Here is a 25,864-nt window from a genome sequence, read left to right as displayed (position 1 = left end):
CCAGCATTTTGTGTCGCGGTCAGATAGCATCTCTGGAGCACATGGATAGGTGACTTCACGAGTTGGGATCCTTCTTCAGACTGATTAAGAATCAGACTTTACGAGGATGTCATAGTCATAGAGTGATACAGTGTGGAAACAGGCCCTTCGGCCCAACCTGCCCACACCGGCCAACAATGTCCCAGCTACACTAGTCCCACTTGCCTGCGCTTGGTCCATATCCCTCCAAACCCATCCTATCCATGTACCTGTCTAATTATTTCTTAAACGATGGGATAGTCCCAGCCTCAACTACCTCCTCTGGCAGCTTGTTCCATACACCCACCACCCTCTAGTCCTGGCAGCATCCTCAAAAATCTTTTCTGAACCCTTTCAAGCTTGACAATATCTTTCTTATAACATAGTGTCCAGAACTGAACACAATATTCTAAATGCGGTCTCACCAACGTCTTATGCAACTGCAACATGACCTCCCAACATCTATACTCAATACTCTGACTGATGAAGGCCAATGTGTCAAAAGCCTTTTTGACCACCTTATCTACCTGCGACTCGACCTTCAAGGAACCATGCAACTGCACTCCTAGATCCCTCTGCTCTACAACACTCCCCAGAGGCCTACCATTTACTGTGTAGGTCCTGCCCTTGTTAGACGTCCCAAAATGCAACACCTCACATTTCTCTGGATTAAATTCCATCAACCATTCCTCCACCCACCTGGCCAATCAATCCAGATCCTGCTACAATCTTTCACAACTATCTTCACTATCTGCATAACCACTCACTTTTGTATCATCAGCAAACTTACTTATCTTGCCCTGTATGTTCTCATCCAAATCATTGATGTAGATGACAAATAGTAACGGGCCCAGCACCGAACCCTGTGGCACACCACTAGTCACAGGCCTCCAGTCTGAGAAGTAACCTTCCACCATCACCTTCTGCTTCCTTCCATGGAGCCAATTTGCTATCCGTTCAGTTATCTCTCCTTGGATCCCATGCGATCTAACCTTCCAGAGCAGCCTAAATCTGAAATCCATGTACACAACATCTGCAGCTTGGCCCTCATCGACCTTTTTGGTCACGTCTTCAAAAAAATCAATTCGATTTGTGAGACACGACGTCCCACGTACAAAACCATGCTGACTATTCCTAATCAGCCCTTGCCCATCCAAATGCCTGTATAACCTATCCCTCAGAATACTTTCCAACTACAGATGTTAAGCTCGCCGGCCTATAGTTCCCAGCATTTTCCCTGCAGCCCTTCTTGAAAAGAAGCACAACATTTGCCACCCTCCAATCTTCTGGCACCTCTTCTGTATTTAAGGACGATTTGTAAATTTCAACCAGGCCACCTGCAATTTCCTCTCTAGTTTCCCGCAACGTCCTCGGATATATCTGATCTGGCCATGGAGATTTGTCTACCTTCATACATGACAGTATCTTCAGTATTTCTTCGACGGTAACACTGACTGCTCTCATGACACTTCCAGTGACTGCCCCAAGTTCCTCCGTCCTACTGTCTTTCTCCTCGGTAAATACAGAGGTGACCGCTTTGATTCCTGAGAGGTCCAACTCTCTCTCTAGTTACCCTTTTCCCCCTTTTGTATTTATAAAATCTTTTGGGATTGTCCTCAATGCTACCCACCAGAGCTATCTTCTGGCCCCTTTTTTTCCTACTGATCTTTTTTCCATTCTGAAGAAAAGTGGGGTGTGAAGGGGAGAGGGGGGGAGGGGGGGCATTTACAGGTTACCTAAAATTGGAGAATTCAATGGTCATCCCATTGGATTGTACGCTTATATAAATCATTGAAATGTTCAAGTCAAATGAAATGTTAGCCTTTATATATCGAAGATTACTAAGGGGTTGAGCAGGTGAATCAAAGCCCAGGTTAGACCTCATCCCACCTTTATCCCACCTCTCTCCCATACCCCCTGTCCTCTTCCACCTGTATCCCTCCCTCTTACTTTACCATTCACTCCTCTTCTCTCCACTGCCACCCTTTTGTCTCCCTTTGTCTCCTGCTCCACCCATCTGCCAATCGAACCCAGCTTACCTGTATTCACATCACTTGCCGGGCTTTGCCCCTCACCCGCCTCACCTTTTCAGCTTTCTCCCCCCCCCCCCCTCCCTCACATACCATCAGTCTAAATAAGGGTCCCAACCCGATACGTCACCTGCCTATTCTCTCCACGGATGCTGCCTGACCCACTGAAATCCTCCAGCACTTTGTGTTTTTTAAGTGCTAATTCTCTCAGCAGTAGTCCGCATTTGCGACAAACACAAATTCAATTTTGCTGAGGATTCCAGGAAATGGAAGTGTAAAGTATTTCAAATTGTTCAAGCCAAAAATAAAACGAATTTCTTTGTGAACAGCAGTTCCTGTCAACTTGCCAGTGGTTGACAGAAATTATCCCTCATGTGTATCAATTTTTATCTACAAACCTTATGACCGACTGACATTTAATAGCCTGCAGTAATCAAGCAGCCAAACGTTTTATATTGCCTTTCCAAGTCGGCACTTTTTATAAAGTGCTTGATATCACTGGAATCAGCATCAGACATGACATTTTTTTAATCTCAATTTCTGCCCATAAACATCATTGGACCAATGGGGGAAGTGTTCAGATTGAGCATAACTCTGTTCCCAGAGTTGCATCAAGACATTTTGTACACCTACTGGTAATTCATTCATTTGCTCTTGACAGTGGCTGCACTAATTTATAATAAAGCATGTCAGTAGAAGGAAGGAGAAAACACAAAGCAAAGGTATTCAGAGTTTGAACAGAACAAGCCTGCTGTTCACCCTTAGACCAACTATTGAAACAGCAGTCTGCAAGGAGTGGATTAGGGTAGAGGTAGGAAAGAAAAGTTGTCAATTCCCATGTTTTTATTTATTTATATAATTTCTCCTTGTCCTTTTCCATCACTGCCCATCTTTTATAAACAACTTTTTTTTCCACATTGTGTTGGTCAATCAGTTTCAGTCTAGTTTAGAGAAACAGCGTAGAAACACACTCTTTGGCCCACCGAGTCCGTGCCGACCATCGATCACCCTGTACATTCCCACTTTTGCATCCTACACACTAGGGCAATGAACCAACAAACCTGCAAGTCTTTGCAATGTGGGAGGACACCAGAGCAACTGGGAGAACGTTCAAACTCCACACAGACAGTACCCGAGGTCAGGATTGATCTGAGTCTCTGGCGCTGTGAGGCAGCAACCCTACTGCTGCACCACTGCGCCACCCTGGTGTGCCATTTTACATGGCAGATTCAACTGGCCTTCCAGTAGACTTTCCCAACAATTTATTTATTTTTTGGTTTACTCGCATCTTTTACTGCTTAATTTATAAAAGCATGTCTGTAGTCTTTGTGCATGGGTGCAGTGAGCTGTGAACAACCTGGTCTGTGATTACAATGAATCAGATGGGGACTTGGTTGTGCGTGCAGTGAATGAAGATGGATCCGGGCAGAGGATGAAGTGACTTAACAAGGGACTCGAGCAATGTGTGTAGTGAATCAACCCAGACAGGGACCATAGTGAAAATGAGAGGCTTAATGCGCGTGGGCTTCACATGGTTAGAATTTTTCAAAGCAGTGATGTATCTTTGAAACATTAGCTTGTTATAATGTCGGAAAGGCTGCTACCAATTGGAATAATAGGCAAACTCCCATAACTGGGAGAATAATGATCTAATAATTTCTTTCAATGATGCATTTGAGGAATAACATTAGCCCTTTAAACATGGACTGCTCCGGTGCTGCTTTTCAAAAGGATGCCACTAGTTGACCGTAAAAACGAGGAACTGCAGATGCTGGTTTACAAAAAAGAACACAAAGTGCTGGAGGTTTCCTTCTTCAGGGTCCCGACCCGAAACGTCACCGATCCATGTTCTCCAGAGAGGCTGCCTGACCCCTTGAGTTACTCCAGCACTTTGTGTCCTTTCATGGAACCGGCAAATGCAGTTTCTCGTATCTACATTTTAACTGCAGATGCTGGTTTACAAAAGAAGACACAAAGTGTTGGAGTAATTCAGCAGGTCAGGCAGCAACTCTGGAGAACATGATGGGCGACTTTTCAGGTCGGGGCTCTTCCTCAGACTATTTGAGGGGGGGGGGAGAAAGAAAGCTGGAAGATAGGAGAGGCAAGACTAAGCCTGGCAGGCAATAGGTTGATACAGATGAAGGGTTTGTGGGGGGGGGGGGGGGGGGGGGGGTGAATGAAAGTTGATAGGCACCACTAGTTGGTTTAGTATCCTCCAAAGAAAGCAAATTGGATATGCCTTTTTAAGATGACCTTCCTGATTAAGAGAGGAGGGTGAGAGAATACAATGAACTCAGGTAGCAGGAAATAGGTTCAAAATTACTATTCAGGAACAGTAACAGGGCATTTGGAAAATAATAATAGGATTGTGCAGGGTCAGCTCATATCTATGAAAGAAGCGTAATGTTTGACAAATCTACGTTTTTTAAGGTAGTAACCAGAAGAGCAGAGAAGGGGAAATTCAATAAAAAACAGTAGGTGCTAGAAATGTGAAATAAATACACAAAATGGTGGGAACTCTCATTGGGTCAGGCAGAGTTTGTGTTTCAGTTTTCAAGACCCTTGTCAGAACTTGATAAGTGGATTTTACTTGGACTTTTAGAAAATCTTCGAGAATGGTTATGTGCATGTTAAACAGTGAACCACACATAAAGATGGAAAGATTTGGAGAAGCAGCCAGTTTTAATATTGTTCTGCAGGTGGGGTGAGTGTAGTAGGACTCACTTTTCGAAAGGCGAAAGGGAATTAATTATAGTACTCGTTTGATAAACTTTAACCAAACTATAGTTTGTACTTTAGAGATCAATGTCAACCAAAAAGCCCAGACTGACAAGTTGTTGGAAAAGTCGGTCTTCGAGGAACAAATCAATTAACTAAAGCCTGGGAGGCAAGGTTTTCAATGATTTCTGCTGCTACATTGCATAGATCACTGAAAGACAAAGCACTGTTATTGATGTATATTCCTGCACAGACTCTGATTGAAGTATCTGTGGAAATGGTATGTCTATTGATTAGCCTAATGCTTATTTGAGGGCCTACATTTAACAAACAACAAAAAAAAACATTCTTCAAAACTTAATACTTCAGATCCAAAGGAAACCGCATTTAAATTTTAGGCATGTATAGCACAAATCTGAATTGCAATTGAGTGCAGACTCTTGCAGTGGCATTAAAAATAATGGGAAATCAAATGGTAACTGGTGAGGACATAGAAATGACACCTCACAGTTGATAAATGAAGTTTCCATTATTATCATAATATGAAATCAGGAAATTGTCAGTTTAAAGATTATTATTGGTAGGTTGTGTAAAGAGTTATTGATTTTAAGATAATTGAACAATAATGCAAGTTACTACGACTGTGGTCAAAAATATTATAAGAATAAGCCGAATGTAATAAAGGGAGACTCCAGGGTTGAGCACAGCTTGGTTTATGTTTAAAGATATAGCATGGAACCAGGCCATTCAGCCCACCGAATCCATGCCAACCACCGATCACCCATTCACATTAGTTCTATGTTATCCGACACAAAGGGCAATTTACAATTAGCCTAAAAACCCGCACGTCTTTGGGATGTGGGGTGAATCTGGTGCACCCGGAGGGAACACATGTGGTCACAGGGAGAACTCCATATGCAAACTCCACACAGACAGCACCAGAGGTCAGGATTGAACCAGGTCTCTGGCACTGTAAGGCAGCAGTTCTACCAGCTGCACCACTGTGCTACCCAAAGTGACTGATGAAGGACTGATTATGTTTCTAAGCTGCCATTACATTTAGAACGGAGATGAGGAAAAACTTTTTCAGTCAGAGTTGTAAATCTGTGGAATTCTCTGCCTCAGAAGGCAATGGAGGCCAATTCTCTGGATGCTTTCAAGAGAGAGTTAGATAGAGCTCTTAAAGATAGCGGAGTCAGGGGGTACGGCGAGAAGGCAGGAACGGGGTACTGATTGAGAATGATCAGCCATGATCACATTGAATGGTGATGCTGGCTCGAAGGGCCGAATGGCCTACTCCTGCACCTATTGCCTATTGTCTATTACTGCATTTTCCTTTCGTTGGTTGCTTTCGCTGCTTTTAATATTAAACAGATTATGTAAGCATATATTGAGAAAAACTTTTCAAAACTACTTTTGGACATATTTGTGGGGATTTCGACTCTTGCACAGCATAGACAAGCTATTGGCAATGCCCACAAGACATGCCCTTTGTTGTTTACAGGGTCCGTTTAGTGGAAAGAGGATCTCCTCACAGCCTGCCTCTCATGGAGTCCGGAAAAGTGAGTAACTGATTCTACTTTGCAAAGGATTTAGAAAGAAGAAAATATTTAATTAAGTGTATGCTGGTAATTTCCAGAAACTGAGTGTTATGCTCATGCAAGTCGGAGTGTGTGTGTGTGTGTGTGTGTGTGTGTGTGTGTGTGTGCTGAAAGGGTTAAATATAAAAGAAAGGAAACCTAAAACGATGGCGAGTAATTCTACATTAACTGCAGATAAACATGCAATAGTCTGCATTACTATCTCATTTGGAGTACCGGCCGATTCTCTTCTAGAGATTTACCAACTGAGTTTAGTTTGTGAAGTTCGTTCTTGTCCGTGACGACCTCAGTGGAAACCAGCAAAAATTGACGTCGTGGGAGACTCGTGAAGTTGGCATTGCCTGTTCTGGTTCAGCCAAAGAGGAAAGTCGTGTGTTTTGGCAGCTTCTTCCCTCGATGTTTCATGAAAATATCCTGGTTATTTATTAATGTCAACGATGAGCTTCCTTCATTGTAATTTCTGCAGCGAGAACAGTGCTGTCCTCTATTGAAGTGCACGCCGTCTGCAATCAAATGGCAGAGAAGGCAATGATGGTCATTTCTGGAGCTCGTTTGCATGTCTCCCGGCTGGTGGCTCCGGCAGATGATTTGGACAGCTCTTTAAAATGTACTCTTTCACTGGGATGTGGGCATCCTTTGCTGAGGTTACATTTATCACCATCCCTAACAGCCTTTGAACAGGTGGGAGTGGTATTAGTTTCGTTTTCGAGATACAGTGCAGAAACAGGCCCTTCAACCCACCAAGTCTGCAGCGACCAGCCCGTACACTGGCACTATCCTACACACGAGGGACAATGTTACAATTACTGAAGGCAATTAACCTACAAACCTGCACGTCTTTGGAGTGTGGGAGGAAACCGGAGCATCCGGAGAAAACCCACATGGTCACAGGGAGATCGTACAAACTCTCTACAGACAGCACCCGTAGTCAGGATCGAACCCGGGCCTCGGGCGCTGCAAGATAGCTACTCCACTGCTGCGCCACCGTGCCACCCACAACTGGTGGTCAACGTTCTTAAATCACTGCAGCTGAAGACTTGATGCATTTAGGTAAAGACTTTCAAGGTTTAGCTCAGCGAAGGACTCAGCAAGGGGTGCGACTTGGAGGGGAACCTGCAAGTGGTGGCATTCCCCTGCGTCTCAAACCTTTGTCCTTCTTGGTGGCAGAGGTGTGGCTTTGGGAGGTGCCATTGGAGTTGCCTTAGTAAGTAATGGCAGTGAGCTTCGTGGACGATGCAGAACTGCAGACTTTGTACTCAGTGGCAGAGAGAACATATTGGTTGTTGGGGTGCCACAGGGAGACAGGATCCCAAAAGATAAGAATTACCCTCTCTTCCCTTGGATTAATGCCTATAAAATCTGTGCTTCATGTACAGCCCTTTAGGAATTATACAATGTCCCCAACTGCTCTCGATTGTTGATTGCTGTTCAATGGTGAACAGGCTGGAGGTGATTACGTGTCTGATAGTTGGCACAGACTAATGTTCTCTTTTCTTTGCTTAATAAAGCACTATGTTTTGACCTGGATGGTGCTGAGCTTCTTAAGGGTTGTTGGAGTTACACTTGTCCAGAGAGATGGAGGGCATACTATCGATCTCCTTCCTTGTGCCTTGTAGTTCCGATTCGATGGTGCTTTATAGTCACGTGTGCACTGCACAGTAGATTCATTATGCATAGATCACACAAGCACGAGTCACCATATTCTGGCGCCATTTACAAAATGTCCAAAGTCCGGTTCACAGGCTCGATGTACTGGAGCGGCTCCTGATCCAGGTGAGCCCCAGGTTGCTGCAGGATCTTCCTCCTTTGCCCTCGACCACCCACGAACTGACATCCCTCTCCTCACCCGACCACCTCCATATCCCAGGGGCACTATAAAATCACGCCTCAGCTTCCTGCACTCCAAGGACTGAAGTCCTACCCTACCCAGCCTCCCCCAGGCCCTCGAGTCCTGACAACTTCCTCGTAAAACTTCTTATCTGATTAAGATGGGACTGTGTTTGACTCAAATGATGCTTCTGGTTCAAAGAAGAAAAAGGCAACAAATCCTTTGACCTTAAAGTAGGAGTTGGAAAAGTTATCCAAGGGTGGGACAAAGCACTCCTGGCTCTGAGTAAAGGAGAAAAGGCCCTGCTACATTTTGAATCCGATTTGAGTATGTGGTAAGGAAGGACACCCAGAAACCAAGATTCCAACAATTGCTAACTCATGTTTAAAGTTGAGCTGCTAGACATTGAACTACAATATCTCAACTACAATACCTTCCAAGTTCATGGTTCAGAACTGCCCGAATGTTGCTCAAAAAGATCTTCGTAAAACAAGATCATTGAACAGCAAAACATGCATCTTGTGGACAAAATTGTGAATTTGTACAAAGTCTTACTGAATTTCCAGTGTTGTGTATGATTACATACCACACTCTTGGTGAAGGGAAACTGGTAATCTATTTGATTATTTTCAAATTCTTGTACTGAAGACCATAGGGATGCTTAGAACCAAATTAAAATTGCCTAAACAAAAGAAAAAGGCAGATGCCACGAAGTGGAAGGCGAAAGCAGGTCAGGGAAGATTCAGCCCCTGGTGGCCATGTGTGTGTCTGAGAAAGAAAGGCCCTTAGACGAAGTGCAGTGGAAAATCACTTCGGTTGCGAGAGGATTTGAGTACTGTATAGGAGGAAGGAGGTCCTACTGCAGTTGTACAGGGCCCTGGTGAGACCGCACCTGGAGCATTGTGTGCAGTTTTGGTCTCCTAATTTGAGGAAAGACATTATTACTATTGAGGGAGTGCAGCGTATGTTCACCAGGTTAATTCCCGGGAAGGCGGGACTGACATATGTTAAATGAATGGGTCGACTGGGCTTGTATTCACTGGAATTTAGAAGGATGAGAGGGGATCTTATAGTAGAAACATATCAAATTCAAAATGATTGGACAGGCTAGATGCAAGAAAAATGTTCCCGATGTTGGGGGAGTCCAGTACCAGGGGTCACAGTTTAAGAATAAGGGGTAGGCCATTTAGGACTGAGATGGGGGAAAACCTTTTCACCCAGAGAGTTGTGAATCTGTGGAATTCTCTGCCACAGAAGGCAGTGGAGGCCAATGTTTTCAAGAGAGAGTTAGATTATCTCTTAGGGCTAAAGGAATCAAGAGATATGGGAAAAAAGCAGGAAGGGGGTACTGATTTTGGATGATCAGCCATGATCATATTGAATGGCTCGAAGGGCTGAATGGCCTACTCCTGCACCTATTTTCTACATTTCTATAAACAAAGGACAATGAACAAAACACCAAAAGTTAATAAGGTGAGACGTAGAGGCACTGTGAGGTGTTGGAGTTCTCAAGGAACCAGTTGAACACAATATACCCGAGACTAAAAAAAAAGATCAGAATATGCTATTTCCCTTGAAGCCAAAACATTGGTGTCAGTACAACCAGTGACATCTCGTCTCAGGCTACATCAGTACTTAATCTTCAATACCAATTACTATTCTTCCCCATTGCAAAATGAATTATTTGTGCCGGTGATGAGATTTTCTGTATAATCAAGTTGTGCATTTTTTCCCTGAACTAAACGATCTGCCAATTCCTGTCTGTGGAGAGTATCAGTTGTCATCTGTCATCAGGAGAAGGATATAAAGTAATGAAAAAAAGTCCACTGTCGATTGTCAGGAATTTGAGGGAGGCAAGGGAGGGGTTGCGATTGCAGTAATGAATAGATTCTCGAGAATTTATATTTTTATTTCCATTTGAGATCAGGAGGTTGAGTGACCTGCACTGGACCTTGATGGTTGCAATCATTAATTATCACTGGCAGTCAGGTTTTGAAAAGTGTGTTTTAGGAATTTACCGTGGTGGTAATGGTTACATGTGCAAGTTTGGTTCAGGAAGCTGTGCTCATAATCAAGTGTGTGACATGTACAATGAATGGTACCCACTGTGAATATGTGCTTTCAAACAGAAAGATCGTGTGTTGTGCTGACTTGTCTTGTGTTTGTAAACTGTCTTACAGATACTGCCTGGAGTGAGAATAATCATTGCCAACCCTGAAACAAAAGGACCGCTGGGGGATTCTCACCTTGGCGAGGTGAATTGTCCATCATTTTATTTCAATCGAACAGTGTTTTCCATGTGAATTCTAAGTCTGAAGAAAGGTTTCGACCTGAAACGTCGCCTATTCCTTTTCCCCAGAGATGCTGCCTGACCTGCTAAGTTTCTCCAGCATTTTGTGTCTACCTTCGGTGTAAACCAGCATCTGCAGTTCCTTTAGTTTAGTTTAGAGATACAGCGCAGAAACAGGCCCTTCGGCCCATCGATCAGATCCCCGCACACTAACACTATCCTACACACACTAGGGATAATTTACAATTTGACCAAGCTAATTAACCTACAAACCTGTACGGAGTGTGGGAGGAAACCAAAGCTCCCAGGGAGAACGTACAAACTCCATACAGACAGCACCCTGACCCGCGTAGTCAGGATCAAACCTGGGTCTTTGCCGCTGTAAGGCGCTGTCCTTCCTATAGTTTTTTTTTTTGTTATATGATAAATTTATATTATGATTTAATTATTAGGCTGTTTGCCATCACCACATGCACCCGCTCTGAATGAGTTAACATTCAGTAAACTTCTGAGAAAGCAGGGTCAGCAGCTGTGAGGGATTAGCTGTGTTTTGGTGGATTTCATGTGTGTGACATCATGTTTTTCAGTGTTTCAGGCCAGGCTAATGTCAGCAGCAAGAATAGCTCACTTGTTCATTAGAGTTTGTTCATCTCAGCAGCACATTTTATTTAACGTTGTAATGCTATCTGGAGTCTTCTTCTGTATCGAGCTCGATTAATTTCACTTTTCGCTTACATTGGTCCCCTCACTTACTGGTCTTTTGAATTTTCAAGATTGAGTTCAATTTTCTAATTCCACTTCTGCTTGTGGTCCTCAAAAGTCTTCTGCTTATTTTAATTACTGAAATGAAAGGAAAACTTCACTTCCAAAGCACCTTTTGTGAACCACCAAGGAGTTGTTTACACTGAAAGATCTCTGTTGGAAAGTGGCAATACATTTGTGCCCAGCAAATGTGCACTCAATTTAATGTAAGCAAAATGTTCTGCTTTTGCTGTTTTGGCTTCGGTTTATTAATGTAACATGTACTGTGGCACAGTGAAAAGCTTTGTTTTGCATGCTATCCAAACAGATCACATAAATGCAATCCAGTCAAACTCAAGTCCAATAGATAGAGCAAAGGGGAAGATACAGAGTGCAGAATATAGTTCTCAGCATTGTAGTGCATGTAGACAAACTCCAATGTCCACAATGGCATACTGAAGTGAATCTAGAAGTACCCTAGATCATGGCAGGACTGTTCAGATGCCTGATAACAGAGGGGAAGAAACTGCCGTGAGTCTGGTGGTGCACGCTTTCAAGTTTCTGCATTGTCCAGGAGATTGTCCTGCGATCATGCTGTGCTTGTGGATGCTTTTTAACCCAAAAGTGTGTGCAGTGAGGGCCTGTCTACTGTCTCATTCAAATGAGTGCATCTTCCCTCCTTGTCCTGCTGTAGTGTCAGCCTCAGCTGAAGTCTCTGGAGAAGGATTTGAACTAGAAGGAAGAGTGCCCATCATCCCATCCCCTCCCCCCTCCCCCCCCCCCCCCCCCCCCCGACCAGAACCTCAGGCAGTGTTAATAGAATTAGATTCCCAGTCTCCAAATGAATAATAATAATAATAATAATACATTTTATTTATATAGCGCTTTTCATATACTCAAAGACGCTTTACAGAGATTTTGAGAACATAGGGAAATTAATAAATAGATAAATAAGTAAATAAATAAATGAACAGAGAAAGGAGACAGTAGGTGAGGTGACCTTCAGTGGTTGAAGGCAGTACTGAACAGGTGAGACTTCAGCGATGTTTTGAATGTGGTGAGTGTGGGGGAGTCTCTAACGGTTTGGGGTAGTGAGTTCCATAGGGTGGGAGCAGCGATGGAGAAAGCCCTGTCCCCCCAGGATCTGAGTTTAGTCCGGATGTGGGGGGATAGGAGATTGGCAGCGGCAGAGCGGAGGGTGCAGGTGGGAGTGTGCCTGTGGAGGAGGTCGGTCAGGTAGGATGGGGCCAGGTTATGGAGGGCTTTGTAGGTTATGAGGAGGATTTTGTACTGGATTCTCTGGGGGATGGGGAGCCAGTGGAGTTTATAAAGGACGGGGGTGATATGGTCACGGATCGAGGTGTGTGTGAGTAGACGGGCAGCGGAGTTTTGAATGTATTGAAGTTTATTGATGATTTTTGAGGGTGCGCCATAGAGGAGGCTGTTGCAGTAGTCCAGACGGGAGGTGATGAAGGCGTGGATGAGGGTTTCTGCAGCTGTGGAGGAGAGGGATGGACGGAGACGGGCAATGTTTTTGAGGTGGAAGAAGGCTGTTTTTGTGATGTGTTTGATGTGTTTGTCGAAGTACTCCCTTTACACTTATCGACACAAAATGCTGGAGTAACTCAGCGGGTCAGGCAGCATCTCGGGAGAGAAGGAATGGGTGACGTTTCGGGTCGAGACCCTTCTTCCTACACCCTTTATACTTGGACTAATTTCTGGTCTTCTTTCAGTTGGATTAACTGATATTTCTTGGATTTTTTTGGTTCTTAACAAAGAGTAGAGCTGCCTCTCTGCTTAAAGTAGTGGGGACATTTCTGTAAATTGGGATTTCTGTCTCAGTTCGTGAGTAAAGGTCAGTGGACAATATGGACTTTGTGTGATTGTGTCGAGGCATTGACCTCAAACATATAACAGCAAAGTACATAGAACAGTATAGTAAAGGAACAGGCCCTTCAGCCCACAATGTCTGTGGAGCACATGATGCTAAGTTAAACTAATCTCCTCTGATCAATATCCCTCCATATTCTGGTGCCTATCTAAAAGATTCTCAAATGTCACTATTGTATCTGCTTCAACCCCCCCCCCTGCAACGTGGAACAGGCCCCGGACATCTCCTTTAAACTCTCCCTCTCTGACCAAGCTGTGCCCTCTCATATTTGACCCTTGGAAAAAGATTCCGACCGTTTACCCCATCTAAACCTTTCATAATTATATATACTTGTCAGGTTGCCCCCACAGCCTCCGATACTCCAGAGAAAACAATTCAAGTCTGTCCAACCTTGCTTTACAGCTAATACCCTCTAATCCAAGCAGCATCCTAGTAAACCTCTCCTGGTCTTTCTCCAAAGTCTCCATATCCTCCCTGTGACGGGGCGACTAGAACAGCACAAAATATTATTTTTCTTTTGGTGGAATTTGTTGCACAATTTTATTTGAAGACCGAGGAAGTTTCCTTTTTAACAATCTCTACTTTTCTCTAATGTGCTTTTGTATTTTTCATCCTTTTATTTCTTTTAATTTCTCCCTTGGTTCTTTCCACATTCTGTACTTTTTAAAGTATTATTATGCATGATATTGAACGCATTAAGGGGAGATTTTGTGACAGATCGCGAAAGTAATATGTTGCTGGACTGAGACAAAGGCAATGATTCACATCTATTTCCCCAATGGACAGATTTGGGTTCACAGTGCTCATAATGCGAGTGGATATTTCACCATTTATGGAGATGAATCACTTCAATCAGATCATTTTAACTCCCGCCTGAGCTTTGGAGATACACAAACAGTATGGGCTCGAACAGGTTACTTGGGATTTCTTAGACGGACGGATCTTACTGACGCCAATGGAGGTAAGGGCAAGGAAGCACAACCCGATTTTAAGAGAAATTATGCATTTTCTGTTTGTTATCATAGTCATACAGCACAAAAAGGGCCCTTTGGCCCACCTTGTCTATGCTAACCATTATGCCCATCTACCTGCACTACAGCTATGTCTTAAGTATTCAAGCAATTGTCTTAAATGTATCTTAAATAGTCATTGCAGCTGACTTCACCAGAGTTCCAGATAACGACCACTCTGTGTGTCTAAAGAAACCATCCCCCTCAAATTTGCTTTAAAACTTTATACTTTCTCCTTATACTTTATGCTCTTCTGTTTTTAATAAATATTCTTATATCCTATCTACGCCTCATTTAATTTTCTGCACCTCTGTCAGGTCCAGTCATCAGACTCCTTCACTCTGGGGAATAGCCCAGCCTATCCAATCTCTCATAAGTAACACCTTCCAATTTCTCTCGCTAACCTAGTCTTTCAACCCAGGCAACATCCTGGTGAATCTTCTCTGCACTCTCTCTAGCCTAACCTACACCCTTCCTCTTGTGTAACAATCAGAGCTGCATTCAATCATGTAGCCACATTTGTGTGTGGCTGGTTCAGTCAAATTTATGGTTATTAGTGATTCACGGGGCATTGATGGGGAGCTTCTGGAAACAGGCCCTTCAGTCCTACTCAACCCATGCCGACCAAGTGTCTATCCATGCGAGTCCCATTTGCCTGCGTTTGACCCTTATCCTTCCAAATCTTTCCCATCCACGTATCTGTTCAGATGACGTTTAAACATTGTTGTATTTTACCTGCCTCAACCACTTCCTCTGGCAGCTTATTGGTTGCCAGATTATCCGTTTTTCCAGACCAACAGAGGTCACAGCCTCTGAGAGGAGTCCAACGGTACTGGGACAGTCTGCCTAGACCTGAGATACAAGCCCGCAAAGTCGGCTATGGTAACAGATCTGCCAGCTCTGGCTGGGCCAGAGTTCCACAGCCCTAGCCGCCAGGGGCAAATTCAACCCGCCGATCGGCGTGGAAGTCCCGATGAGGTAGAGATTGGCCGCCTCACCCAGCCTAGCTGCCGCATTTTCGGGGGGACTTCCAGGTGGTAATTCAAGTGCGCTCTCCTAATTTTGTCCGGATTAAAGTATGTGCTTGATCACTAGTTGCCGGAAAATCGATGGTGGAACTGTAACACCTGTGCAAAGGAAATGCATTTAAAATTTATTTCACTGTTCTTTATTCTTGCTCTGTATCTTTATTTTGGGCAACTGTAGAGATTTTATTCTCTGTGTACAAAACAAAACTGCCGTAATTAAGTTTCAACAAGGGTTTGATGAAGTCCATGATTTGTGTTTTGGTAGAACGCCATGATGCATTGTATGTTGTGGGTGCTTTGGATGAAGCAATGGAATTGCGAGGAATGAGATATCATCCCATTGACATTGAAACATCTGTGATTCGTGCTCACAAGAGTATCACTGAGTGGTAGGTCTTTCTCAGCCTGGCAACTAGTTTCCGTGCCATGAAAATGTTACTTTTTCCTTTTTCCCCCCACATTGTAACTTACATAACTTTCCTGAACTGGCTCATACACATAAATCCAAGCCTTCCCGATATCCAAAAGGTTATTAGGCAACACAATTAGCCACTGCAGACTTGGTGGCACCAGTTGAACTACTTAACAAAGAATTTGGTCAAATGGGGAAAGAGCAGATTGAAATGAAATTTTGCCACAAAAACTAAATTGACAGATGTATTGAAATGTGATTGGGTGGGATGACTTCAGCAAACTAGGTTATGATCAGAATCAGAAGTGGGTGTAGTGTAGGTCACAGTGCGATTACAGAAGAAATGCAGGTTCAGGTAATGTTAATTCCTGAAGAGAGCTGGCTTTTGTTTCAGGTTCAAGGAACTGCAGATGCTGCTTTACAAAAGGGGACAAAGTGCTTGAGTAACGCAGCAGGTCAGGCAGCATCACTGGAGAACATGGACAGGTGGGGGGGGGGGGGAAGCCGGAAGAGGGGGTGGTCAGGATAAAGCCGGGCAAGTGATAGGTGGATACAGGTGAAGGGGGTTATTGATAGGCAGATGGCTAGACAAAGGCCAGAGACGGACAAAAGGTGTGAGATAAAGATTGAAGAGATGCTAATTGTGAAGATCCAGGAAAGAATGTATGTGGAAGGGGAGGAATAGATGCAACAGAATCTGGGAGTTATGGAGAGCGTGCTCCCTTCAGAAGAGAAAAGGGTGGGGTTGGTGAAGATGGTGGGATCACATTGGAAGTGGTGGAAATGTCGGGAAATGATATGTTTGATGTGGAGACTGGTGGGATGAAAGGACCAGGGGATCTCTAACTTTATTCTATCATGGGGGTGGGGAAGCAAGAACTATACGATGGGGGAGTGAAAACAATACTCAGAGGAGGTGAGTGATCCATCTATGACAGCAGAGGGAACCACATTTATTAAAGAGGGCAACTTGGATGTCTGAGAACCAAAAACCTCATCTCAGGAGCAGATGTGGCAGAGATAGAAAAATTGAGCGTAGGGGCTGGCATCCATGCAACAGGCAGGACGGGAGGAGGTGTAGTCCAGATATCTCTGGGAGTTGGTGGCCTTGTAGTAGACATTAGTTGATAGTCTGTCCCCTATGATGGAGGCAGAGAGTCAAAAAGAGGAGACACAGTGCCCTCCATAATGTTTGGGACAAAGACCCATCATTTATTTATTTGCCTCTGTACTCCACAATTTGAGATTTGTAATAGAAAAATTTACAAGTGGTTAAAGCGCACATTGTCAGATTTTATTAAAGGGTATTTTTACACATTTTGGTTTCACCATGTAGAAATTACATCTGTGTTTATACATAGTCCTCCCATTTCAGGGCACCATAATGTTTGGGACACATGGCTTCACAGGTGTTTGTAATTGCTCAGGGGTGTTTAATTGCCTCCTTAATGCAGGTATAAGAGAGCTCTCAGCACCTCGTCTTTCCATCACCTTTGGAAACTTTTATTGGTGTTTATTAACATGAGGACCAAAGTTGTGCCAATGAAAGTCACAGAAGCCATTATGAGACTGAGAAACAAGAATAAATCTGTTAGAGACCAAACCAAACCTTAGGCTTACCAAAATCAACTGTTTGGAACATCATTAAGAAGAAAGAGAGCACTGGTGAGCTTACTAATCACAAAGGGACTAGCAGGCCAAGGAAGACCTCCACAGCTGATGACAGAAGAATTCTCTCTACAATAAAGAAAAATCCCCAAACACCTGTCCGACAGATCAGAAACACTCTTCAGGAGTCAGGTGTGGATTTGTCAATGACCACTGTCCGCAGAAGACTTCATGAACAGAAATACAGAGGCTACACTGCAAGATGCAAACCACTGGTTAGCCACAAAAATAGGATGGCCAGGTTTACAGTTTGCCAAGAAGTACTTAAAAGAGCAACCACAGTACTGGAAAAAGGTCTTGTGGACAGATGAGACGAAGATTAACTTATATCAGAGTGATGGCAAGAGCAAAGTATGGAGGACAGAAGGAACTGCCCAAGATCCAAAGCATACCACCGCATCTATGAAACACGGTGCTGGGGGTGTTATGGCCTGGGCATGTATGGCTGCTGAAGGTACTGGCTCATTTATCTTCATTGATGGTACAACTGCTGACGGTGGAAGCATAATGAATTCTGAAAAGTATAGACACATCCTATCTGCTCATTCAAATAAATGCCTCAAAACTCATTGGCCAGCGGTTCATTCTACAGCAAGACAATGATCCCAAACATACTGCTAAAGCAACAAAGGAGTTTTTCAAAGCTAAAAAATGGTCAATTCTTGAGTGGTCAAGTCAATCACCTGATCTGAACCCAATTGAGCATGCCTTTTGTATGCTGAAGAAAAAACTGAAGAGGACTAGCTCCGAAATCAAGCAGAAGCTAAAGATGGCTGCAATACAGGCCTGGCAGAGCATCACCAGAGACGACACCCAGCAACTGGATGTCCATGAATTGCAGACTTCAAGCAGTCATTGCATGCAAAGGATATGCAACAAAATACTAAACATGACTACTTTCATTTACATGACATTGCTGTGTCCCAAACATTATGGTTCCCTGAAATGGGGAGACCATGTATAAGCACTGTTGTAATTTCTACATGGTGAAACCAAAATGTATAAAAATGGCCTTTATTAAAATCCTGACAATGCGTACTTTAACCACCTGTGATTTTTCCTATTACAAATCTCAAATTGTGGAGTACAGAGGCAAATAAATAAATGATGGGTCTTTGTCCCAAACATTACGGAGGGCACTGTGGATGTCAGGGCAGGATGGAAGTTAGTGGTAAAGTTAATTAAATCAATGAGTTCAGCATGGGTGCAGGAGGCAGCCCAGATGCAGTCATTAATGTAGCAGCGAAAGTTGGGGGATGGTGGCCGTGTACGTTTGAAACAAGGACTGTTCAACATAACCAACAGAATAGCAGGAATAGCTGGGGCCCATGTGAGTGCCCAACCACTTCTTTCCTGTGCCCAACCCATTTCTCCCCCCCTCCTTCCACCTACATACTCTCTACTAGCTTCATAATTCACAAATCTCCCATCCTTATCCCACATATTTTGTCTTTTCATTCTATGGCCTGTGTCCAACCATCGACCTATCACACAAAATCTCCTAACCTGTATCCACTTATCACTGGCCAGGCTTTGTTCTGCTCCCTCTCTTCCAGTTTTCTCTCTCCCCCGCCTCCACCTCAATCAGTCTCAAGAAGGGTTCCGACCCAAAACGTCATCTATTCTTTTTCTCCAGAGATGCTGCCTGACCCGCTGAGTTACTCCAGCATTTTGTGTCTATCTTCCGGGTCTGAAGAAGGGTTCCAACCTGAAATGTCACCTCTTCTTTTTTGCCAGGGATGCTGCCTGACCCGCTGAGTTACTCCTGCATTTTGAACCACTCTTCGGTATAAACCAGCATCTGCACACACATCACCTATCTGTGTTCTTCAGACATAGTGCCTGACCCGCTGAGTTACTCCAACTTTGTGGCTTCGGTAGTTCCTGGTGTAGTTCGATAATGAATACAAATCAAATAACTACTGAAAATATTCACTGAATCAAAATGTTAACTTTTAAATAAAGCCTTGCATTACTATTTACTTATTTCTCACTTTTTCTTTTTCTTCAGTGCGGTGTTTACCTGGACTAATCTTTTGGTGGTGGTTGTGGAACTGGATGGATCAGAACAGGAGGCTTTGGACCTTGTTCCCCTGGTTACTAATGTGGTTCTGGAGGAACATTACCTGATTGTTGGAGTTGTAGTTGTCGTTGATGTCGGAGTGATCCCAATAAACTCTCGTGGAGAAAAGCAACGCATGCATCTAAGGGATGGATTTTTGGCAGACCAACTCGATCCGATCTATGTGGCCTACAACATGTAGCCTCTTGTTCAAGGCTTCCATTGACTATGTGTATGTACATATGTAAAAAGAACTCTTTGGTGTTCACCACAAATGTGCAGAGACCGAAAGACAAATGGTTGCTCCAGAGGGGGACTTTCTGCACTTGCAAGCACTAGCGACTTGTCACAAAGATGTGAAACTATTCCTTTATACCACAAAGACAATGATTAGTACACAACCCTTTGAAGGTCAAAATCCCGTCATGGAATCTATTTCTTGCTTGTTGGTTGATTAACTGCTTTTAAAGTAAGTGTACTATCTGCGCTCTGTATTTTTAAGTTATGTCAGCTGAAGTTGCTTACGTTTTTTAATCTGCCCTCTAAGGGGGTGCTGTTTATGTATTCACATACTGTGGCAAAAAAACAAGTATTTTAGGTTGTCGATTCTTGAGATTTGGTCAAAATTTGTTCAAAAGTTGTAAACAAGAAACCTTCTACCTAGAAATGACTGACCGAAGATATTTTGTTCCTCCTTTTTTTTCTTGTAGGTCTGGTATTTGATATTAAGAGGTACAAGAGTAACATCTACCATGTCTGCACCTTTAGAGTTGCAACTAAGTTAAGGGTTCCCTCTCAAAGCAGGGCTTGGGGAAAAACCTGCAAGGGCAATTAGGAGGTGTCTGCCACCTAGATTGCAGGTCCATCCAATAATAGGGTTCAGATAAGTTTTCATGTGTGATGATTACCATTGTACTACAAAAAAAAGGAGAAAAAACACTGAGTAACTTCATATCGTGTAATTATGTACAAAACAGTTTTAATTTATTTTGTTCTTTAGAAGTATATTAAGAGAGAGACATTTGAGAATGTTTTACTCTTTTAAATGTTTGCTATTAAAAAGCAAAGTGTTGCATTATTTTATGTGGATAGCTTCACATCTGCACACTATATTCGAGGTAATTCATCAGATCTTTGGTTTTACCAATGGAAGAAATATTGAAAATGCAGTAATTCTTACTTGCATGGTGTCCCAGTTTTTAAGATGAACGTAAGGTTGTGTTATTCACTCGGTCCACCTCAGCGGTGCAGTATCCTAGCACATGATGTGATGTACGCAAGCACCTTCCATCAGAAGATAAAAGAAGTTTGTGAAAAGATCTGTGGACATCTTTATGCTTGTGAATTAACTGAAGTTTAAAGTGCACTAAAAATATTTTAAAAAATCAATAAAAAAATTGTATTGTGCCAGATTGGCTGGTGTTCATTAATAACTTTGTGTTCGCATGTGCACACATACACTGACTGTTGTTAGACTCTCCACACGTGGCAGGTTTATCAGAGCAGGTTGTGTGGTTTTCCGGATGTGCACATACTTTAACATCCCCATGTTCTTTAATCTCCAAACTGACAGCTATACTTTCAAACTTTTTACTTACTGCTGCTAATTGTATTTATAGTAAGACTTTTTCTTAACCTGTTTTGGGTTTTAAGAAAATCACAAAATAACTAACTGCAAAAGAGCCATTTTTCCAGTAAACCTTTTTAATTGTAGGTTAAGAAACTAATGTACAAGAAACAGTGTTAATTTTTATAATCTTTTACAATATTTTGCAACGTGAGATTTAATTTTTGCTCTAAAAGATGCAGTATGCACCCAAAATGGTGGCTGGGTAACTCTTCCCTTACTCCATTTTGTGACAACCCCATGTTCCATTGTTGGTCATTTGCTGTTTGTCAAGCTAAACATTCTCCCATGTGCTTTGAGACAGGAGACCGGGTCTGGTCTACAGTCAATTTCTTAGAGCTTTTCAAATATTGCTGGTTTATGAGTATAAGAGATGCTAGACAAACAGAGAGAGATTGACAACAGTTTTAAAAATTATTCCAATTGTGTTTTGACAGCAGCATTGCAGAAACTTGACAGAAGATTCACCTGTTTAGTGCTAGGCAGCCCCGAGTTGCCTGATTGGATATGAAACACAGAATACTGCCTTAATTAGTGACCGAGCCCATGGATATTGAATATCCTCTGGTGCATCAAAATGGTGTTTGCCATTTTTGAGGAAATAAAGTAGAATAGTAGGGATGGTAATACTGCTCCCAGGTCCTGAGAACCAAATTCAACACATTGGGTAATATTGCCTTACCAAGGTTTATCATATTTTTTAATGCCAGGTTTGTTGTGTCCTGTGCTACCTGCCATTTGTAAAGAGAGTCTAACATTTACTATTTGTAGTAAAGTAGATTTCTTGTTTTGTTGTGAGTGGAAGAAGCAACCATCCAGAGTCCGAAACAGACTCAGCAATAAAGAAGGATTGTCCCGTATTAGAAAAACTTACTCTAGTTAAACCATGCATTAGAATGTATAAAAACTGTTTGTCTTGTGATCTAGTGCTTTGAAGTAAAAGAAAACCATGTAATCAAATGATGCACATGCACAAAATGGAAGGGTACATGAAGAGCATATAATATCAAAAACAGGATCAGATTTCTCACGGTGCTTGTTATTATTATCCTGCTTGACACTTTAGGGAAGACTGTCCCTTTTATCAGTTGAATGTTAGCAGCGTTCAGTCATATAGTCCAGTGACTGGTAGAGAATGTCGTGTACTCAACCAATCACAATGGATTTTACTGTGCAAAGGACAGCAATCTTTCTTGTATGTTAAACCACCAGTACGCTTTGTACATCTGTGATAACGCCTGTTTTATATTCAAATGAATAAATAAAAGCTTTTATTTTTGTTGCTCTGAAAACAATTCATCTGTCTTCATTCAGTCTAAATTTCCTCATAATGGGCTTAATTAGCTTATACTCTTGTACCCTTCAATTTGCTTTCTCAAGATTAGAAAAGATCCTTTGCCAGCAGTTCTAATGGTTATGTTTTGGCTGAATGTAAGAGAGAATCATTATATTTAGAAAATATGCACCACAAAATAAGAGTTGGCACAGTGTACTAATAGTCTGGTCCAGGGGAAAATCTCAAATTGGTTCTAAAAATTAAATTATCCAATCCTCCAAACATTTATCCAAGCCACTATTATTTTTCTTCAGACTATCTTATTGGCAGTTGATTTATATATATATAATGCAGTTACAATTTCCTCTTGCAAGCTTATTTCTGTTCTGATTCAGGACTTTATGGCAGTTGACCATTTATCAAAGTAATGTGTATATTACCATCAAATTTTGTTTTATTGGGACACTATCAAAAACTCACCATATTAATGGAAATGGTTGTTGCTCCATCTATCTATTCCTCTAAGAAGCTTAAATCTTGCTCCTAATATCTCCTTTGAGTTATCACCTTAAGAGAACATAAGTTAACATATTTTTCCTGGCTTGCACATGTTAAGATATTTATGAACCTCCTTGCCATTTTGCAGAACAGATGCTAATGGCTAGATATTCTTGTTGTAGGACAGTGAGAAAAATTGCTCATTATTCCAAAGTACAATCGAGCCTACATCCTCTTCCAGACTTGGCCACACTAAAGTCTTGCACAGACATCTGGTGTTTGAATCCTAGACAACAGACAATAGGTGCAGGAGAAGGCCATTCAGCCCTTCGAGCCAGCACCACCATTCACTGTGATCATGGCTGATCATCCACAATCAGTACCCCGTTCCTGCCTTCTCCCCATACCCCTTGACTCCGTTTTCTTTAAGAGTTCTATCAAACTCTCTCTTGAAAGTATCCAGAGAATTGGCCTCCACTGCCTTCTTGAGGCAGAGAATTCGACAGATTCACATTGTGGATGCCAATGAATGAACCAGGGGAAGGATCTGAGGAAGGAGCTCTCAGATCTGTTCTATGTTGTCCATTTGGTTTTATTCCCTTCGTCTAGTCTCACTCAGTACCTTGCATCATTTCTGTTCGGTGCACAGTCACCCATTGTCCCATCTTTCTGGAATCCCTTTAATGAGTTTGAGCAAGGTTAAATATTAATAAAATGTCCTTCTACAAATACTACTTTGTCCAGGATGTAGACAAACCTGTTTACACTGCAAATGGCGACAACCGTAGCAACCATACAGACAAGTTCATTCACAGTCAAACTCTCCTTCAAATCAGTTCATTTTAAATCTAAATCAGAGTCCTATGGTTTCCCGCATTGCCCCTGCAGCCGATAAATTTTAAAGTTTGTTATAAAGTTGGCTACCCCTGATTTTGGGGCACTGACATCATTTTGTAATGGTTCATTACTAAATTCCCTTTCTGAATTTAATCTGGTAAAGTGTCTTAATGCTGCTTAATTTCCTATCATTGGCCATCAAATCTGAGATTTATATTTCAATACTTCATCCGTTCAACGCACTGCAGAGAGAGATCATCTCTTGAACACAGTTGTACTTCAGCATATTTGTTATTCTTTCAATAATTTACCACCTTGCTTTTATGGTCTATACGTACACCAAGATTTGACTTTTTTGCCTGTGTAGGTTAAACTGGGTAAAGGGAGAAGGGCCTCTTCACTCATGAGGAATCATCCAGTTTGACTCTGACTATAAAGAGCAGCTGGCAATTAATATTATTTGAGCAAATACACGAATAGTTGAATTCTATTTCACAACCTGTCATTCATTTAATCAGCCAACCTCCGTCCGGATGGATGCTGGTCCACTAACATAAACTCCATAGTGTTGTTTCAGTGTAAGCAACACTGAAGTGGTCAGTTTATTCTGCATTTGTAATTTTTATTTTAAAATCTGAAATTGTACAATTTTTGAAAAACAATGTCTTTTTTTTTAATAAATAAAAGCTTTGTTGCAACATATTGGGGTTTTGCGCATCTTTATCTTCTAAAACCTTGCCCAATTTTCCTAGCACTGGTACTAACTCATCATTAGCATGGATTTATTTCCTCAAACACCAATTCAGAACTAGCATTGCTCTGCTCCTCAAAATCAATTCTTGGCCCATCCACCCGATCATTCGTTCACTCACTGACATCACTTCCTAGATCACAATTCCATTCTTTGCCTTAGACATGTAGTGCCTCCCTGGCTCCATGCTCAGATGTTGCAAAACTACAAGACACATTAAGAATACATACTGTATAATTGGAACCTAGTGTGATGGCTTTCATTGTCATTTGTACCGAGAGTCATATAGGACCGAAACAGGCCCTTCAACACAACTTGTCCATGCCAACCAAGATGCCCCATCTAAGCTAGTCACATTTATCTGCGTTTGGCCTATATCCCTTTAAACCTTTCCTATCCAAGTACCTGTGTAAATGCGTTGTAAATGTTGTCATTGTACATGGCTCAAATATTTCCTCTGGCAACTTGTTCCACATACCCACCACCCTCTGTGTGAAAAAGTTGCCCTGCAGGTTCCGATTACCTTTTGATTCTCCAAACCTGGGTAACCCCATCTATTTCTCTCAAGCTGCACTTGATGTACTTAATGTGCGATGTCCACCCTTCCTGCTCATTTGCAAACATCACTCCAGCATCATTGCCTCTCATCAATCACCACCAACTCCAGAAGTGCCCATGGTCTGGTCCTCTGTCTTAGTCCTGCCCCTTTATGATATTAGAGGGAGTACAGAGAAGGTTCACCAGATTGATCCCTGGGATGGCAGGACTTTCATATGAAGAAAGACTGGATAGACTAGGCTTATACTCGCTGGAATTTAGAAGACTGAGGGGGGATCTTATAGAAACATATAAAATTCTTAAGGGGTTGGAGAGGCTAGATGCGGGAAGATTGTTCCCGATGTTGGGGAAGTCCAGAACCAGGGGTCACAGCTTAAGGATAAGGGGGAAGTCTTTTAGGACCGAGATGAGAAAACATTTCTTCACACAGAGAATGGCGAGTCTGTGGGATTCTCTGCCACAGAAGGTAGTTGAGGCCAGTTCATTGGCTATATTTAAGAGGGAGTTAGATGTGGCCCTTGTGGCTAAAGGGATCAGGGGGTATGGAGAGAAGGCAGGTACAGGTTACTGAGCTGGATGATCAGCCATGATCATATTGAATGGCGGTGAAGGCTCGAAGGGCCGAATGGCCTACTCCTGCACCTATTTTCTATGTTTCTATGTTTCTAAGCCACAGGCTTCCTTGTGTCCAAGCACTGGTTCGACCTCTCCTCTATTTCCCTTGATCCTATGTCAAACTCTGGTCTGTCACAGGCTGGGCTGCTTTAATGCTCACATTTTACCAATGAGTAAAATTGTCTTGCTCCTGCCTCCACTTAATCTCATCTCTTGTGCTTCCTGAAATCTTCATGCACATTTTTATAAACTTGATTGAATTTACTGGTCTTTTGTCCCACACAATCCCAACTATCTTGCCCCATCCTACCGAGCACATCAGAGAAGCAGCCCTTTGGCCCAATACACTCCATGCTGACCAAGGCATCTCCGAAGCTAATCACACATGCTGGATTTGCCCTCACA

At 42.5% G+C, this 25,864-nt stretch overlaps 1 protein-coding gene across 6 annotated transcripts in view; it reads left to right on the top strand.

The window, feature by feature from the left end:
• The window catches only part of LOC144607888 (disco-interacting protein 2 homolog C), a 515,842-nt gene extending 493,608 nt beyond the window's left edge, over positions 1–22,234 (top strand). For all 6 annotated transcript variants that reach the window (XM_078425037.1, XM_078425045.1, XM_078425054.1 and 3 more), the window contains 5 exons: positions 6,271–6,328; positions 10,376–10,450; positions 13,904–14,078; positions 15,421–15,544; positions 19,247–22,234. In XM_078425037.1, the coding sequence (XP_078281163.1) occupies positions 6,271–6,328; positions 10,376–10,450; positions 13,904–14,078; positions 15,421–15,544; positions 19,247–19,499 (685 nt within the window). In that variant the 3' untranslated portion in view covers positions 19,500–22,234. The remainder of the gene's footprint in view (positions 1–6,270; positions 6,329–10,375; positions 10,451–13,903; positions 14,079–15,420; positions 15,545–19,246) is intronic.
• Positions 22,235–25,864: the final 3,630 nt, after the last annotated feature.

This window comes from Rhinoraja longicauda, chromosome 2, assembly GCF_053455715.1.
Source record: "Rhinoraja longicauda isolate Sanriku21f chromosome 2, sRhiLon1.1, whole genome shotgun sequence".
In the NCBI taxonomy this organism is placed as follows: domain Eukaryota; kingdom Metazoa; phylum Chordata; class Chondrichthyes; order Rajiformes; family Arhynchobatidae; genus Rhinoraja; species Rhinoraja longicauda.
This window is presented reverse-complemented; position numbering and strand designations above follow the sequence as displayed.